The 17,753-nt window shown below is 42.6% G+C and overlaps 1 protein-coding gene across 1 annotated transcript in view; it reads right to left on the reverse strand.

Annotated features, from left to right (window-relative positions):
• Positions 1–17,753, reverse strand: part of si:ch211-186j3.6 (neural-cadherin) — a 185,276-nt gene that overhangs the window by 87,044 nt on the left and 80,479 nt on the right. Inside the window, 8 exon segments of the mRNA XM_061704891.1 lie at positions 4,858–5,044; positions 5,133–5,260; positions 7,201–7,450; positions 9,572–9,739; positions 11,569–11,741; positions 12,324–12,494; positions 12,949–13,117; positions 15,249–15,421. Of these exon segments, the coding sequence (XP_061560875.1) occupies positions 4,858–5,044; positions 5,133–5,260; positions 7,201–7,450; positions 9,572–9,739; positions 11,569–11,741; positions 12,324–12,494; positions 12,949–13,117; positions 15,249–15,421 (1,419 nt within the window).

Here is a 17,753-nt window from a genome sequence, read left to right on the forward strand (position 1 = left end):
ATACAACTTAATTTTTACTATGTATTTATCGTTGTAAATAAAATATTATCAAAAATTATTTTTTTGGTTCATATTCTAGAAAAATAATAATATCAAAAATGTTATTGAAAAAGTATGACTTTTTCTCATGATTGCAAGCCTTAGTCATGAAATAATTATTATTATTTTCTTTTTTTCCCCCTAAAACTAAACATTGTTGTCAGATTACTACACTCTTCTTGAAAAATGTAACGTTCGCTTTAAGAATAATACAATTCTCTCTCAATTTTTTTTTTATTCCCATAACATTACTACTATTTGCGAAGGAATATAAAATTTTCTGAAAAAAAGGCTTTCTTTCCTTAATATTCAACCTTTAAAAAAAATACTCCTTTCTTTCCCAAAGATTTCAACTTTATCCTCAAAACTAAAAAAAAAACAATTTAATAGAAAAACATTTTTTTCTCGAAGTAAAAGTTTCAAAATTCTCTAAAAGGTTCATAGCAATACATTGGATTTTTTTTTTTTAATATTTAAAAATATGACTATATTCCCATGATATTGAACCATTTTCTAAAAAACACCACCCATTTTTCTTGATAAATATGAAACTCTATTTTCCCAAAATAATGACTTCGAACATTACCAACTTTTTTCATAAAAAAATGAAACTTTATTTTTGAAAAAAATATATATATATTTGTCTAATAAAACATTGTTACATTAAATGTTCTAAAAGTTAAAAGTAATTTAAAAAATATGACTTTATTTGAAACAAACACACTTCCTGTTTTTCTTGAGGCAAAAAAAAAACAAGTTTCGTCAAAATGTTTATTTTTTTTTTCTCAGGTCGTCAACATTTTAGCTTGGAAGCGTCCACCTCTTACGTGGCACGATGGCGACGTCGCTGATGAACACGCTCACGAAGGGCGCGTCTGCGAGCTCCAAACACAAAACAACAATAACAACAACGCAAAAGCGTCACAAAGACAGAAAGAAAGATACTATTATAAGCGCGTAGTTGTGCCTATTCTGTCACCTCACGCATCTGTCGCTTTGCAGCCTGAACACACAAAAAAAGAAAAAAAGTCCCGAATGTTTTCACCCGCGCTGACGCGCACCAAAATAACTTGCACCGCATTCCCGTCCGTCTCCCACCGCTTGTCTGTTGAGGAAAACACGGAGACAAGATGAGAATCTGCGACTATTCTGACATGAAAACTCCTTTTCAGGCAACTTGTTAAGTAACCCATTCGTAAAACTGCCTTCAGATAATCGGCATTTTCATAAAATGTAAACCCATAAAAGAAGGGAACAGAAGACTGGTAAAGGTACCGTACTGATTCGACTCCTGTACTTAGTTAACAAAGTGCAAATTCTTTTTTTTTTTTTTTTTTACTGTCAATTATACACAATACGGATTTTGATAACTTTGCGAAATATGAAAAAAAAAATTATATATATATATTTTCCCCCCCCATACCAAAAGGCTAGGTCGCTAGGATTGACACGACTTTCATGCTATCAGGAAAAAAAAGGGTTCTCATAGTTTATAGCTTATAGCGATTCTTTTAGCTCAAAGCTAACATTTTGAGACAGACAAATGAAAGAAATGCTAAATTAGCTGAACAGACTACAAAAAATGCACACAAAAAAACAACAACAACACACTTTAGCTGTACTTTATGTGCTTTTCAGACTAGATGGGTATTTTTTTGAAAAGCAGAAGCTTGTGTTTAAGCGTGAGGTCATTCTTGGAAACAATACTCCCATTGTCCTGTTTTTTTTTCTACATCACAGATCTCATGTTAGTTACATCTTTTTTTTTTTTTTTTTTTTTTTTACAGCATCTGTGGAGGTTGAAAAAAAACAAAAAACAAGCCTGTCTTGACAAAGTAAGGTTTAGAAAGTACAGAATTGTTTTTTTTGTTTTTTTTTCAAATGTAAGGGGTGAAAGTAAAAAGTTGTCAGAAAAGGAAATACCCAAGTAAAGAACAGATCCCGCCGCTGCCTGGCACAAGGACTGCAAATGGAAATGAGCTACCAAGCTATCATCTGGTAGATACAATTTTTTCTGTCCCTGACAAATACACAAATAAATTCGAACCCAAAAACATGAAACCTCGGGGCTGGGGCGGAGCCCGAAGCACCCCCTGGGGGGCCCTCCTTTGATAGCGCTGCAGCCGTCGGCATCATTTGCACTCGGCGAGATGGAGATCAATTATTTAAGGCGCGGCGCGGAGAAATGCTGTACAGCCGGCTAACTAATTTGCAGTTCAACAGCAAAAAAATAAATAAATAAAAAATGCAACAAGATGATGTCGGAGGGCGGGAAGGGGAAGGACGAGCAAAAAAGTAGCATGGAGTGCCCCCCCCCCCGCCGAGCGGACCCCTTCACGCCGCTCACACTCCAAACATTCACAACGTGTAAAGCACCTGTTTATGGAGTTATTTTGGATCAAACACTTTCTGTAGTGTCGTTGGTACAGCGCGAAACTGAGATAAACAAGCATTATTGAACATCTCAGTGGGAAGAAGAAAGATTACAAGAACGAGGGTCACAAGGAGGTCTACATTGGCCACCCAAAGGAGACATTTGATTCAAGGGGAGACGAAAGGCAGCAAAACGTATCTGTGGGAAAGAAGACACTGTGGAGTCTAAAGCTCCTTTCAATTAGAACAAGAAACGCTGGCAAAAGGCAACATTGGAGGAGAATGAGTGACAAAACAAGGTATTTCCTTCCTGAGGTGGTGGACACACTAAAGAGACACATTTCATTCAAAAGGAGACTTGGGGCAGCAACAAATTGGACCATTGCAGCAAAAAGAAGATGGGTGTTGAAATTTGGTTTTTCAAACAAGAAATGCGAACAAGCAACAACAACGGAGGGTCAAGAGAGGGTCAAAACAACCTATGGGCCAAGGTGAGGAAAAACATTTAATTTGAAAGGGGACTAAGGGGAGCAAGAGAACAGACTGTTACAGCAAATAGGAGACTGTGGTAAAGCCATATTTCCGATAAGAAACACTACCAAACAACAACAGGAAAAAGGGAGGGTTACACATTGTGCATCAAATATGGTGGCCATGGTAAGGAGACATTTCATTTAGGAGGAGACTAAGAGGAGCAAGAAAACACACTGCTGCAGCAAAGTGGAGACTGCGGAGTTTAAAGCCCCCTTTCCAATAAGAAACGCTAGCAAACAACAACGATGGAGGACAAACACATGCGTGAAAACCAGTTTTTTTTTTCAACGTGTTAGCCAAAATGAGACACATTTTATTCAAGAGGACATTAAGGGCATCAAGAAAACAAATTACCGCAGCAAACTGGAGACTGTGGAGTCTAACGCCCTTTTTCCAAGAGGAAACGCTAACAGACAGCAACAATGGAGGACAACGGTTTTCACAAACTCATTGGCAACGGTCAGGAGAAACATTTTATTCTTGGGGAAACTAAGGGCAAGCAAGTAAAAAAACTGATTGTGGCTCCCATTTCCTTGCCTCGCGGCTGTCACGATCGAATGATTTTCGAATTGATCATTCAGTAGATATTTCGTCGCGCACTTAAGTAATTGATGCCCACCCCCTCCCCCCAAAAAAAATTATTCATATTTTTTTAACTACTAAAAGGCATTTTATTCTGATTTTCAGGGATGGCTTGTTATCCTTAAACTGCATATGTTGGCGCTGAGTGTATGGTATAAAGTAAAAAAATATATATATATATATTTTTTTTAAGTCGCTTTAGTCGAGTTATTAAATACCCCCCCCCCACCACTCCAAATCAAAAAAAATTTTTAAACAGTTTAAATGTAATAACGAGCAAATATCTGTCATCTGTTCTCCATCTGGCCGACTCACCAGATGCGTAAGGTTACGCTCGACAAACTAGAACTTCCTGCTGGGATGCGAATGTAAATCAGCTTTTTTTTTTTTTTTTTTTCTGTGAACGTGTGTTCATAGCGAGCTGTTATTTATTCTACGACACGTTCGACATTGAGACGGACTTCAAGAAGATCCGAAGCTCGTCTTGCAACGTGTTGACCGAAAGCATATTGTCCTCCGTCCTCGCCTTATCCGCAACACCTCTCTCCAAGCCTCCGTCTGGCCGAGCATCTGCTCTCCTCCGTCGGACCAAACAAACCGCAGCTGTGCAACCATCCGACAAAAAACATCCAAAAGATCCCACTCCTCTTTGTCGCTCGGCGGCCTCGTTCGCCGCCGTCTCGTTGCTGAACAGCAACAGGTGGGAGTCAGTAACAGACTGTTTTCAGGCTCCGAAACCCAGTCTTCGCGCCAAAACAGCACCTTTCTTAACAGCAGAGCACTCAAGCAACAGGTGGTGCTATAATGACCGAACCCTCGGGACATTTAAGCCAACCGGAAGCCTGACAAAAAGCTCATTTGAACAACTTCCTTTAACAACGTACGATAGTAACAACAAACAGCGGACGGAGGACATTCACGTCACCTGGCATTGAAGCATCCAAACTACGGCTTCTGTTCATTATCACAAAAGAAAGAACAACATATTATGTTGTTGTTGTTTTCCGCTCGGAACACCTGCAAATGTTTGAGCCAAATCGCGATTTGTCGAGTAGTCCTCTTTATTCTCAACGAGCCAAAAGATGACTCAATAGTGTTTTTTAATTCTTTAAGCAAAGCCCATTAGGGAGGTTTCCACCCCCCCCCCCCCCCCCACCCAAAAAAAAGCCTTCAAAGTGTTCTGGCAGACTGCACACTTTAAAGGTTTTTGAAGCATTTTCAAAACCAATTAGTGTGCTTAAATACGCTTTGATCTCTGACTCGTTTCGCTACTAATGCATGAGGCCATGACAAAGCATTCTATCCCGCAATTAGTCGACCGGTTCTTACCGGAGTTGGGCTGTCCGTGTTTGCCGGGCCTCGCAGACTCCCAGCCGTCCACCGATTGGACCTCCAACAGGTACGAACTTTTGGTCTCGCGATCAAAAACGGTCTGAGTGTAGATGAAACCCAGTTCGGGGTCGATGCGGAAATACTGGTGGTCCCCGCTACGATCCTCAAGCAGCGAGTAGGCGATCTAGATGATGCCGTCAAAAACAAAGACAGCATTTTTTTAGTACGAGTATTTGTTGCCGGAGTCGATGCGTTTGAATGCATGGGTTCACCTTCCCATTGAGGTCCAAGTCCATGTCATTGGCGGACACCTGAAACACCAAAGTTCCTGATTGGGCACCCTCTGTGACTGAGGCCTCATAGATGGAGGAGGTAAAAAAGGGGACGTTGTCATTCACATCTGGAAAATGGGGTGAATTAAAAAAGAAAAATGTATAAATGTCTCGACGCATGTTTCGATTAGGGCTAGGGTTAGGGGCAAGGATTAGGGTTAGGGAAAAGGGGAAGAGGAGAAGGTTAGCCTTAGAACAAATCCGTTAACTCCCGAACTCCGCCTGTTCCCTCACTCTATGGCGATTTTTTTTTTTAGCATATAAAATTAGCGATCGAACGCGATTTAAAAGCAGTCACTTTGGAGAGGCGTGGAGATTCCGCCCGACAGCGACGATATGTTCAAATGTATCCAGTAAACTATATGTACGGAAATGTACTTGCAAGTTGGTGCACGCAGCTTTATACAGCCCTGAGATGAATCGCCATAATTTATCCAGAGCATTTCAAAATGCGCAGGTTGACCTTTTATTCACGACAACCCCTTTATTTCTGGCATTTGAAAATACATTGGTAATTACAGAGCAAAACCTAAATATACTTTAACGGTCAGAACATGGCAGGAAGTCTCGCAGCGTCTTCTCTTGCCTTAGTACACCATGTCCTGACACTTCTTTTATTCTCTTGCTTAACTGTCAAGCTCTGCGGTCGGACCAAAGGGAGAGCTTTGCCAGGCTGTCGTTCTGACTTCTAAGGGCTGCGGGAAGATGAAAAAAGCATCTGAACTCCGGACAAATACGAGGCAACATAGGACGAAGCAGAAAAAGATAAAACAGCTTCAAGTGTCGGTGGAGCACACAGACTGAGCCGATGTGAGCAAAGCGTCCTATCTTTCCACTACTGAACCAAAACATTCCAAGGCTTGAAATAAGTGGATTTGCATCACAATTTCAAAGTCAACATTTGCATTTTGCGGCTCATAAAAAAAAACAAATCACAGATTCTTACGTTTTTATCGATAACTGAACCGCGGAGACGGTCCCTGAAAGGTTTGCTTGGCTAACCTCGTTTCTAAAATCAATTCTGCCCACTCCAACACACGGAGGCCTACTGCACATTATTATGGCTCAATGGCCGCCGCCGCGGTTGATTGTTAAAATGACTTCCACCGGCATCGAACTTGCTATGGTGCAAGGTCGCATTGAAGAATTGGTCCCGACAGAAAGTGGTTTTGCTCTGACATTTACTTTGGTTCGGAAAGTACATTGCTCTCTCTGTAGGAAACATCAATTGTAGCAGTTCGTCGCCGAAGAAAGATGGACTGCATAAACATGCAACTTAGCGACCAGCGGCTCATAACGCGTGGTACAGAATGTCGCGTCAACCTTACCGGAAGACAGCTTCAATCCATCCCTTGACTACAATATGGTCGGTTGCAGGACTGCCTGACGTTTTGATTTTGAAGTCCGGGCCTCGAAATTAGCCTCGAGCGCCTGACAATGCCGCAATGCAAGCTGCTATGACATTCAACTCCCCTGTTATATTGTCATCTCTTTATTGTTTTAATTGCTTGAAAGAAATTGAATCCGAATATTTTTCACTGCTAAAATCAGTACATCGAAAGAAAATCATTTGTGACTGAATCAGCGCGATTCAATGGTGGAGAAAAGCCGTGACACTGCGGCTTGAAGCTGCGTCGATGGAAGAGACGATTCCACAGGGACCACTGGGAAGGGAGCAGCAAGAATAAACTTGAACTTCTATCCTTGCCTCAAGTCAAAAAAAAATAAGAACAAGAATCAAGGTCAGGATAAGGAGCAAGCATTAGGATGAGGGAATAATGTGACAAACTGGGATTAGAAAATAAAATGAAGGTTTGGGCATGAGAGTCAGGAAATTAGGAATAGAATTAGGGTTCACAGACTTGGGTTAGGGATTCAGAGTGAGGGGATGTGATTACAGGATCGGATTCGGGTTGGGGTTGAGGGGATCATTTGAGATGAGATGATAAGATTATCGTAAAATGGGTAGGGGTAAGGGGTTGGGGCGTTAGGGTTAGCAAAGCCTGACCTGTGATGTTGACGTAGACCGCGGTAAAGGCAGCCAACGGGACGGCTGCCACGTTCTGGGCTCGGACCCTCAGCATGAAGTTGCGGGTGGTCTCGTAGTCCAGAGGCTCCGCCACAAGGATGGAGGCCGAGCCGTCTTCCCGGTTGGGCGTCAAATAGAAGCGGACGGGCATGTTGGTCTCTGGGACCATGCCGTCCTCCAGATTGTACGTCACCCTGGGGTCCCCCAGTGGGGAGGTGGCTTTGATGGTCTGTTGAGAGGGAGAGATCATTTTCATATTGTAGGATCACTTTAAATCCCCCTAACCCAAACCGAAACTCCGAGCTCTAACCTCCTAACCTTACCCGCCTCACGATGAGTTTTGAATATGAGCATGATTCAAAAGCAATTGAAGAATTTTACCTCTCGCGTAGCAGTGCCCTGTGGTCTGTGGTCTCAGGGTTACAATACACGCAGAACCCCAGCCGAGAATAAGCAATCTCTGTCACTTTAGTTTTAAATTGTACCCCCTGGTCCAGATGAAATCTTTTAATCTATTTCCGCCCCCAGAGGCCCGCTGGCACATTCAGCTCTTCTACTTAGCGGAAAGCGATCAGCCCCCTGTGTTTTACGGCACGCGATAATTTAAAGTCAAATATTAAGGCCGTAAATCTCCGGCGAGGCTCCGACCTGCCGAAACCCGACGGGCTCTAACAGCACGAGGCGTCGCCACCGCTCCCCCCTCATCCTTGCTTCGCTAATTAAGGCGAACGCTATGCAAAAGACAGCGTCGTACGCTTCCAATTAAGCTCAAAAACGCCATCTTGGACAGGACGGCGGTGACCTCGCTGACTCCGGTCAAGCCCCCGGGCCGTAATGAGACGCCGGCTGGCAAACATTCCCGATTAAAGACGGCGAAAGCGCCCATTTTCATGGCCGACGCATTAGCAACATTGCTGTCAGGGCTGCCATTTGGGCCGATCGCGTGGCCTCAACTTGATCGCTGCAAAAATTGAAATCGAACTAAGATGAAATATCGCCTAATGTGCTTTGCCGCCCACGCGTGACGTCTCGATCCGGGTGATCTGGTCACGTGTTGGACGAATATGGCAGCGCCCACTACATTTTTGGAAAAAAAAATGTTTTTCAAGTCACTAAATCTGCATGATCAAACTCATTTCAACAAAATTATGAATTTTTCACTGTCACAAAGAAAGAAAAAGACCTCTGTGCAAAAAAGTGCAGTATCCCTTTTTCTCATCACCGGCAGGCCGACGGCGGACTATCGTTTCGGGCGAGCCCATCGGCTCAACGCGAAGGACCCTCGGCGCCCGCTTTGTTTCCATCCTCACCGCGCAAATATCAATCAGCGGCTTTAATGGATTTAATTGCTTTGGAGAGACGCTGGGAAAACGCTCGTGATTAGTCGGGAATGCATAAACGGGAGTGCGGATGAATAATGAAAGATGGCGATTAGCAAACATCTGCAGCGAGCTAAAAATAAAGCTTTAACCCAGTAGTTCTTAACCTGGGTTGTATCGAACCCCAGGGGTTCGGCGAGGCAGTCGAAGAGGTTCAACGGTGGACAAGACACACACAGTGTGTGTGTGTGTGTGCGTGTGTGCATAAAAGCACGCCGTTTAAAACGCAACATTGCGTGGAGGTGGGCGTATTGCCGTTGCGGCGCTGCGCATTGAGCTGAAATGTTGTTTTTAAAAATAATAATAATACAACATATATATATATATATATATATATATATATATATATATATATAAAACAATATTTAAAAAATATAATATAAAGTAATATTTCCAGCAATACACGAGTTGAGGGGCATCGCTGTGGCGTCAGACGGCGCAACCGATAGCGGCTTTCAATGCTAACAGCCATGCTTCAGAGCAAACTCGATACGCCAGCGCGGTGTAGCAGCCCGGCTAAATGGTGTGCCTTCGTAGCGGTCACGTTGGTAGGGGCAATGTTCCCATTGAGGGCAATGCATGTTTATTGAAAATAAATCATAAATTGCTCATTTCTCATTTCATGAGATTTCCTTTTTTTTTTTTTGTCAACATCAATGCATGTACTATTAATACAGATTTTTTTTTTTTTTTTTTTTTTTTTTTTAAACCTTACCTAAGAAACCTTGGCAAAATTCACATGAATTTACGGTAATATTTTATTGAATTGAATTATTTTGTGGTGCTTTCTGAGTGTGAAATTTCACGTTGTGTGGGTACCGTTCTTTGAACATAATGATTTTGTGTGCAACTGATGGGCGGTTCATTTTGTGCACAAATAAAACATACACTATATCCAAAAAGGTCTCTTTACACTTCAGATTTCAAAAAAAAAAAAATGTGGTTTTGAATATGACCAGAGGTGGACTTACCACGATGGGCGTGTCCCGCACCGTGTTCTCCGGTATGACCACGCCGTAGCTTTCCTTCTCCCACTGCGGCGGCTGGTTTTTCACATTGGTGATGGTGACCGCCAGCTCCACCGAGCTGCTCCGGTTCCCGCCGTCCGTGGCCACGATCTCCCGGGTGATGTAGGTCCTCTGAAGTCACCCCAAATGTTTTTTATATCAATAAAAAAAAGGAAATAATCGAAAAGACTGAATATTGTATGTGTGCTTTCAAATGGTAGGGAATGGGAGTGAGTCAGTACTAAGCGAGGACTGGCTAAGAGGCTGATTTAAAACCAATAACATAAAAAACAAAAAACAAAAAACATGCACACACAAATCACAGAAAGCATGCATTTCCAAATGTAGTATTTTATTTTCTTGTGACATTTTTTTTTTTTAAAACCATTATTTATCAGTGTAGCTAAAGTCCTCCAACAGTCGTATTTTATAGTCGTCACAAAAAAAATAGAAAAAAAAGTTGTTCATTAGTTGATGCTGTCCAACGAAAACAAATGTAGCTCATTTTGACTTTAAAAAAAAAATTGGGGGGAGAAAATCCAATTTTATTTATTTATTTTGCTAATTGAATTCGATGGTAAGCAGGCTTGTCCATATTATTTTTAAAACAAAATTGTTGTTTTTTTTATTCACAAATTGCTCTGGTCTAAATACCTTTGCTAATCATCTCATCTCCAAATGTAATATTTTATTCTGATCCAACAAAAGTGTTGTTTTGATTCTGTCCAATTAAAGCACGTATCCGTATCCCCAAATGTGTCCGTTTTCACATTTTTTAATCATAAAATCTACTTATTGTCAAATATGTATTTTTTGCTGTTTTTGTCTTTTCTTCGCAAGTTAATGCTATAGAATTCAATTATTATTATTTTGTTACTTTTTATCTCCAATGTCAATGCATCTCCAAATGTTGTGTTTTTAATCTCTGAACTAATTTATTGGGAAATAAAAGAAATGAGTTCCGCTAATAGATGCTGCCCAACGATTGGCTCGCATCTCCAGGTCGCATTCCAATTCAGATATCTTGTTGTGTTAGTGTTTTTTTTAATTTTTAATTTTGTTTTTAATTACAGTATGTCCACAGCATAGTTATCTACTCTTACATTTTGCACACTAACTAATCAAGCTAACGCTGCCAGGGCAAAAGCGCTCCAGAGAAACCCTGCGATGTCTTCATCTCCATCAAATCACACGAGAGGCATGCTAAGCGCGAATGCCAGATGCCGCTCGTCACATTTCCGTGCCCGGAGGAGCGAGCGACGCTTTCTCCCTGATTGCGCAGACGTCTGGCGGAAGAAAAGGCGGCGGGGAAAACGTCTGATTGTGTCATCGCCGGAGTCTTTTCTTCGTGGAAATGAAACGCAGACATCTCCTCAGGGCAACGGCCCGGCCGCGGACGATCAACGCCGAGCGCAATCTCTCGGAACGAGCGGCGGCAATCCAAGAAATTGCACGTCGGCGAGATGGCTACAGTGATAAACGTCCAACGGGGTTGGGGGGGGGGACGACAACTTCCCACGGGGAACAAATGCACTATTGGACGCAATGCTTTTACAGCAAGAGAAAATACGTTTTCAGACCGCTCACAACACGATATGATCATGACACAATAATAATTACGATTCTATCATGATACAGCAATTTAATATACTGGAAGAAAACCATCTTTATGTACTGTATCTGCGAAAGGAAATTATCTGACTGCAAAATATAGATGTTCCTCTTACAAGTTTGTGACGAAAAAATATAGTCTGCAAAATATAGTCTGCATATATCTCCAAATGTTCAATTTTTTTCGTTTTTGTTTCTTTTTATCGAAAACATGAAAAACTAATTTTTCTTTTGGATATGATTAAATATATATATATATTTAAAAAAAACTATCAATTTATTTTCAATTTGAAAAAAACAAATGTGCGCAGGTGTACCTAATGTGTCCAACTCGTGTTCAGCGCGCATACCTGCGAGATGGGCTGGTTGACGAACACCCAGCCGGTCAGCGGGTTGACCCTGAGGTACTCCGGTTGCTCGCTGGACACGGAGTACGTGACGGCGGCATTGGTCCCAAAGTCGTCGTCGTGGGCCGCCACTCGCAGGAAACTGGTCCCGATCATCGTGTCTTCCCGGAGGAAATCTACAAAAAAAAAAAAAAAAAAAAAAAAACATACATAACAAACCAAATTTCAGCAGTCTGGTAAAAAAATCAGTTATCTCCGAATTAAGTATTTTATTTCACCCGACGATTTTTTTTCGATAGTTGATGCAGACCAATGAACATATGTATCTCCGAAATCGTGAGTTTCTATTTCTTTTTTTTCCCTTTTTTTTTTCATTCTGATATCCAGTTTTCGTCTTAAAATTTGTAACTGAAAAGAATGATTGGCATGATCTGAAGCAAGGGGATAGAAAAAAAAATCAGCGAATAATGAATTGGCCCACTCTGCCCAAAAAGGAGTTTTTAATTGTGTCTAGAGGTCATAAGAGGGCAGCAAAGAACATCAACCAGAAAGGATCATAAAGCATCAACACCATGCTTCGTACACGTACATAATCATGAGCACGGTACATAAACGACTGGATTCAGTTAAATTATTAATAATAAGTTAATTAAAAAAATAATAAGTTAATTTAAAAAAAATGTTACGATGTAAATTTCAAAATCGTATGATTATTTATTATTTATTTATTTTTCATTCCGATTCAATCTCCAACTCACACTCATAGCGGATGTTCTCAAACTTGGGGCTGTTATCGTTCTGGTCCACGATGAGGATGTTGAGCTGGCAGATGCCAATCAGCGGGTCGTTGGCCTGGTCGGTGGCCGTCACCGTCACCGCGTACTCCCGCTGGCGTTCGCGATCAAACTTCCTGGCCGTGACAATCGTCCCTAAAGGCGACAGACGACAACACATTTGGCTTTGTCGCCGTTTGCCGCAATCGCGGCAGCGCGGGAACCTTTTGACACCGTAAAAAATCGGTTGATGCGGTGGAACAAAAAAAATCAGTTTAGATTGCCATCCTGCTGCTGTGATGAACACAGTGATTGATGTCCCTATCCGTAAAAACGTTTTTCATCACACAGGTTTTTCCTGAGTCCAATTGAGGCAGCGGTGGGAACATTCTGATCATTTCTGCACCCCGCTAGCTTTCATCTGTAATGCAATAATATGAAATTTATGTTTTTCTTTTTCCAAAAATCACATACTACACTAAAATACAAAACAAAAGTACAGGGAACCCTGGTGAGGATACGGAAGATGAATGAATGAACGAATGAGTGCAGGGAACATTTGAAATATTAAATTACATAAAAGAACATGTGCACACATGTGTGTGCGCACCTGTGTCAGGATCCACCCTGAAGGCGGGCACTGTGGAGTCTTTGTGCATGAAGCCATATGTGACCTTGCCATTGGAACCCTCGTCGGCATCCACGGCGTGAACCTTCAGCACGAACGTCCCGGCCGGCTGATTCTCCAGAACCGTCGTCTTTTCCCGGTACTGTTGGCACTGGGTGAGGGGTAGGGGGGGTTGGCGCGGGGGCGACAGGAAAAGGGCAAACTATGTCAGAGTGCATACGAGGCTATGTTTTATTCATTGCAAAAGCAGTCTTCAAGTCTTTGACAGTCAAAAGTGGCACTGACTTATGTGCCGCAGCGAGGTTGGCAGTGGGTGGCGGGGCAGAAGTGCCCTGAGGCCGCTCCTGGTCGGACTGATAAGAAGCGCCGAGAGTAGACAAACGAAAAAAAACTGTTTCAAGAAGCAACGTATGAAAAGACACGGGAAGCATTTTGGGTCAATTTGTGGGTGATTCAACTCTTTTTATACGATTCGTACCAAATTTGAACGGCGTGTACTGGACAAGACCGGTTAGCACATCTGACGGGCATTTTTGATTGACAGACGTTTCAATCCGATTCGGGGGGAGGGGGGGGAATAAATCATAAAAAAAAAATATTCGGATCACAGATACGACAGATCGTCATCTATGAATTGTGACCTCCCTCCTTTTTTGAAAACTTAGCCCCAAAAGCCCGCTTCACTTGGCAACGTGAAATTTGGTAGACATGTCTTTTATGAAAGGACCCACAAAAAAAGTCTCAAGAAGCCTTGCCTGAAAAGACACAGGAAGTCCACCACGTTTGTTTGAAAGGAAGGTCCATTCCGAAAGGTTCTTCACAAAGCACAACGTGAAATTCGAATCACGTTTTCTACAGAACAAATTGTGAAATATTTTCTTTTTTTTTTTTTTTTTTTGTCATCGCGTGTGTGAGCGGAGCATGGCAGTGAAGTTTTCTGACGAGTCATACCTCGATGAATCGGGATCAACCATTCGACGTGTGATACAAATTGTACCGGCAAAAAAATATAAATAATTTTTTTTTAAAAAATTTAAAAATGAACAAATTCAAGAACTCCGTTTCCTTCAAGCTCTCCTCTCACCTGACATCGCTGCACTCAGCTTCAGTTCCTATTTTATTTTTTATTTTTTTTCCCTTTATATTTCCCCCCACTGACTCCTCACAGCAGCGGGCCACAGCGTAACTGCATTTGCAGCGCGCTGCTGCGAGGGAGACTTTCAAAATGAATCTATTATACATAAGGTACCATTTTCTCTCCGCCAAGATGTTTGCGTTTTTTTTTTTTTTTTTGCTGCGCCCCCACAAGCTGTTCCTGCTTTTCCAGGCCAAATTGTGTGAATTAATGAAGCTCGCTGAGAAAAGTACTTGATTCTATTTTCACCGCTAATTGTCACGTATCTGCACCAGCGACTGTGTTGCGCGTGTAGGCTTGATTTATGGGAAAATTCCGAAGCAATTTTTACGGCGCTACTTAACGGCTCCGTTGAGGTGGAAGTGCAGAATTCTGCGACGAGTCATCGGGCATTCTGAACGCAGCATCCCTCACCGGAAGAAGAAAGGAAGCATGATTGTATATTCTCATCATGTTGTGACTTTGTCCCACCAAAACAAAAAAGAAAAAAAAAAAGAAACTGAGCTTACTGAAGCAAGTTTCTTTTCAATCCGACCATTTTAAAAAAACTGTAAAAATGTAATAAACAAACAACAGCGCTTGCCTCGCAGCATTTCTCTCCTTTGCACTCTACATCATCTCGTCGTCTCCTTGGGTCCAGCCATGATACGGCTGACCGCATTACTGATTTTCTTGGTAAATTCCCCGGTTCGGTTCCCGACCTCCGTGACACGGCTGGTTAGTTTTGCCTCTTGAGCGTGGAACTCGGCTGGAGTTCAAGCGCTCGCCTCGTCGCTTCACGAACGAACGCGCAAGATGACCGAGTGGTACGCCGGCGACGATTGAAAGCTTCTGTGCTCCCTGACCTCATCTGGCCTTTCCGCACTGTCAAAAATGATTTTTCTTGCCGTTTCTGAGAAACACCAAATTCCGCGTTTCGCTCAACTTGACTTATTTTTCCTGATAATGTGGATTGAATTTCCAAAACTTGTCTGACTTTAAAGGCACACCTCGCTGTAAATTTTGTGTCAAATTGTGCACGACTACACAACTTCAGATGCCTTTATAACAAATCAATAGTTAAAATTTTTTGGGGTGTGCAAATTTAGACAATATTAGACAAATGGCGGGAGACATTTCGAGGACGACGGGTTTCCGGTTGTCTCACCTTCTCGAAGACGGGCTTGTTGTTGTTGACGTCGTCCACGCCGACCACCACCTGCGCCGTGGACGACAGGGAACGAGGGCCGCCCGAGGCGTTGTCGTCCGTCGCCGTCACGTTGAGGATGTACTCCACGCCCTGGAGGTGAGGCGGAGGGTTGGAGCGGAGACGGATCAAACCTAGGCAACCACCCAAAAAAAAAAAAAACGCATCCGGGTGTCATCATTGGAACGTCACGTACAAACACAGCGCATCCGTTTTCTAGCGCACTCGTCCTCATTTGGGTTGGAGTCAGGGGTTGTCCACCTTAGCTGACTTTGGGCTGGGCGCCACACGGACCGGCAAAACCTCTAGAACCCAGCAAAATCAGGAAAACAATTCGTCACTGTACATTATTATCATTATTACACTGGGTTGCAAAATACATGTTTTTGTAAGTCGTCTATGTTTTTTCAACTGATTCCATTTTTTTTTTTTGTTCAGATCGCTCGATTCTTTTTTTTTTTTACAACAAAAACATTTTTAAAAATCTGATCTTCTTATACTACTTCTGTGACATTATCAGTTGATTTGTGTTAATATTTGTCATCTGAGATAAGGTTTTTAAAAGACCAAAAAAAAAAAAAAACCCCTGATATAAAGCAAAAAATATCAATATAACGTGTGAACAGAAATTACGAAAATAAAGAAATAAAGAAAATGTGGCCACAGTTCAAAAAGTTGCCCTGATGGAGCAAAACCAACGTGACATTTGGATTCAAGAACATCAAAATTGTCCGAAATTAGCCCAAAAATCTCAATTAGTTGCCTAGCAGTGGTATTTGTGATAGTAGCAGTAGCGGGAGTAGCGTGACCCCGAGCTGGGCGTCTGGAGTGTTTCACTTGGCACGCTTGACCCCTCTTAACGCCACAAAAAAAAAAAAAAAGAAAAAGTGGGGCTCCACATCCGCGCCGTTGTAAAATTTGCTCCTTTTAGCGACATTCGTGGTTGCTAAGCGACGACGGACCGATCGGAAGTGGGCTTTGGGCTGTGTCCCGTCCCCGTCCCCCCCCCATAACGTCACGCGTCTGATGTGGGCGAACAAGAGCTTCTGCAGCCCACTCGGCTTTGAATGACTCTCTGTGCGCGCGCTTTGTATTCATCTCATACCCTGGCAGCTCTGTTTATGTCGTGTGTGTGTCGTGTATGTGTGTGTGTGTGTGCGTGTGTGTGTCCGTGTGTGTGTGTCGTGTGTGGGCTTGAAGTGTGAACAGCGCTTATTACATCCTCCTTATCTTCACGGGCCGGGCCAGGTGGTATCGCTGTCAGGTGTTCATTTTCTTGCTGTTTCAGAGGAGAGTAGGGAATTGAAATTGTGTGTCTGTGTGTGTGTGTGCGTGTGTGTGTGTGTGGGGGGGGGGGGGGGGGCGCGTGTGTATGCAATATGCATCCGTCTATCTGTGTTTACTCGGCCAGGGAAGGTGATGAGCAAGATTGCAGCCACAAGATGGACAGTTTTGAGTTTGTTCATAGCACCATAGCACCTTTGATCTTTGCATGTGTGTGTGTGTATGATCTTTGCATGTGTGTGTTTGTGTGTGCGTGTACATACACACTGAACAAGCGATGGACAAGGGCCACCGAGGCGGAGTGATGAGACTTGAGGTGTTTGTCACAATAGCCGATTCCGGGTTACGCGTCAGTGCGTGTGTGTGAGTGCTTGCGTTTCTTGCGTGTGCACTTGAGTGCGTGCTTGTGTGTGAGGGCGACCCACACACACACACACACACACACACACACAACACAAACAGACAAGGAGAAGGGAAGGCGGTGGGGAGCGCTCACTCCAATTCACAGCCACAGAGAGGTGTGAGGGGAAAGAAGAAGCGTCGCACACATCGCTTCACATTACCGCACACACATGATGTAATACAAACAGACACACACACTTCCAGCAACAGCTGCAACACAATTAAACGGAGAAAGGACTATTCCCCCCCCCCCCCCCCCCCCCTCCATCTTTCTTCCTGGCGCGTAGTGAGGCGTCGCCTTTTGTATGTCGACGGGGGCATACGACCATTTTTTTTTTTCATGTCGTGAAACTTTGATGTCGTCAGTTTAATGTTTCATGTGCAGGTTTTACATGACAAAACATTTTTGGGAAATAAATCAAAAAATGTTTTTTTGTTTTTTTTAACCCTAATTATGAGCGAATAAAAATGATAAATGTGTATTTGAGACCAATTTCGACATGTTTTGATGAAATTTGCATGATTAAACAGGAGGAAGGGGGTGTGTCTTATTTTGTATTTTTTTTTTTTTGTATATTATGAAACTTTTATGTTGTTTTTCAGTTACATTTTCATGTCTTACATGAGCAAACATTTGGTTTAATAGCTTTTTTTTTTACGTGCAGAAGAGAGGGGGTGTGTCAACTTTGGCACCAAACTTCGAATGGATTAGTGGTTCCTCCAGTGGTGCAAAGTGGTACTACAACGAAGTACTCCAGATGGCACGCATCTGATTTCAAG

The sequence above is a fragment of the Phycodurus eques genome, chromosome 2 (genome assembly GCF_024500275.1).
Source record: "Phycodurus eques isolate BA_2022a chromosome 2, UOR_Pequ_1.1, whole genome shotgun sequence".
NCBI classification, from domain to species: domain Eukaryota; kingdom Metazoa; phylum Chordata; class Actinopteri; order Syngnathiformes; family Syngnathidae; genus Phycodurus; species Phycodurus eques.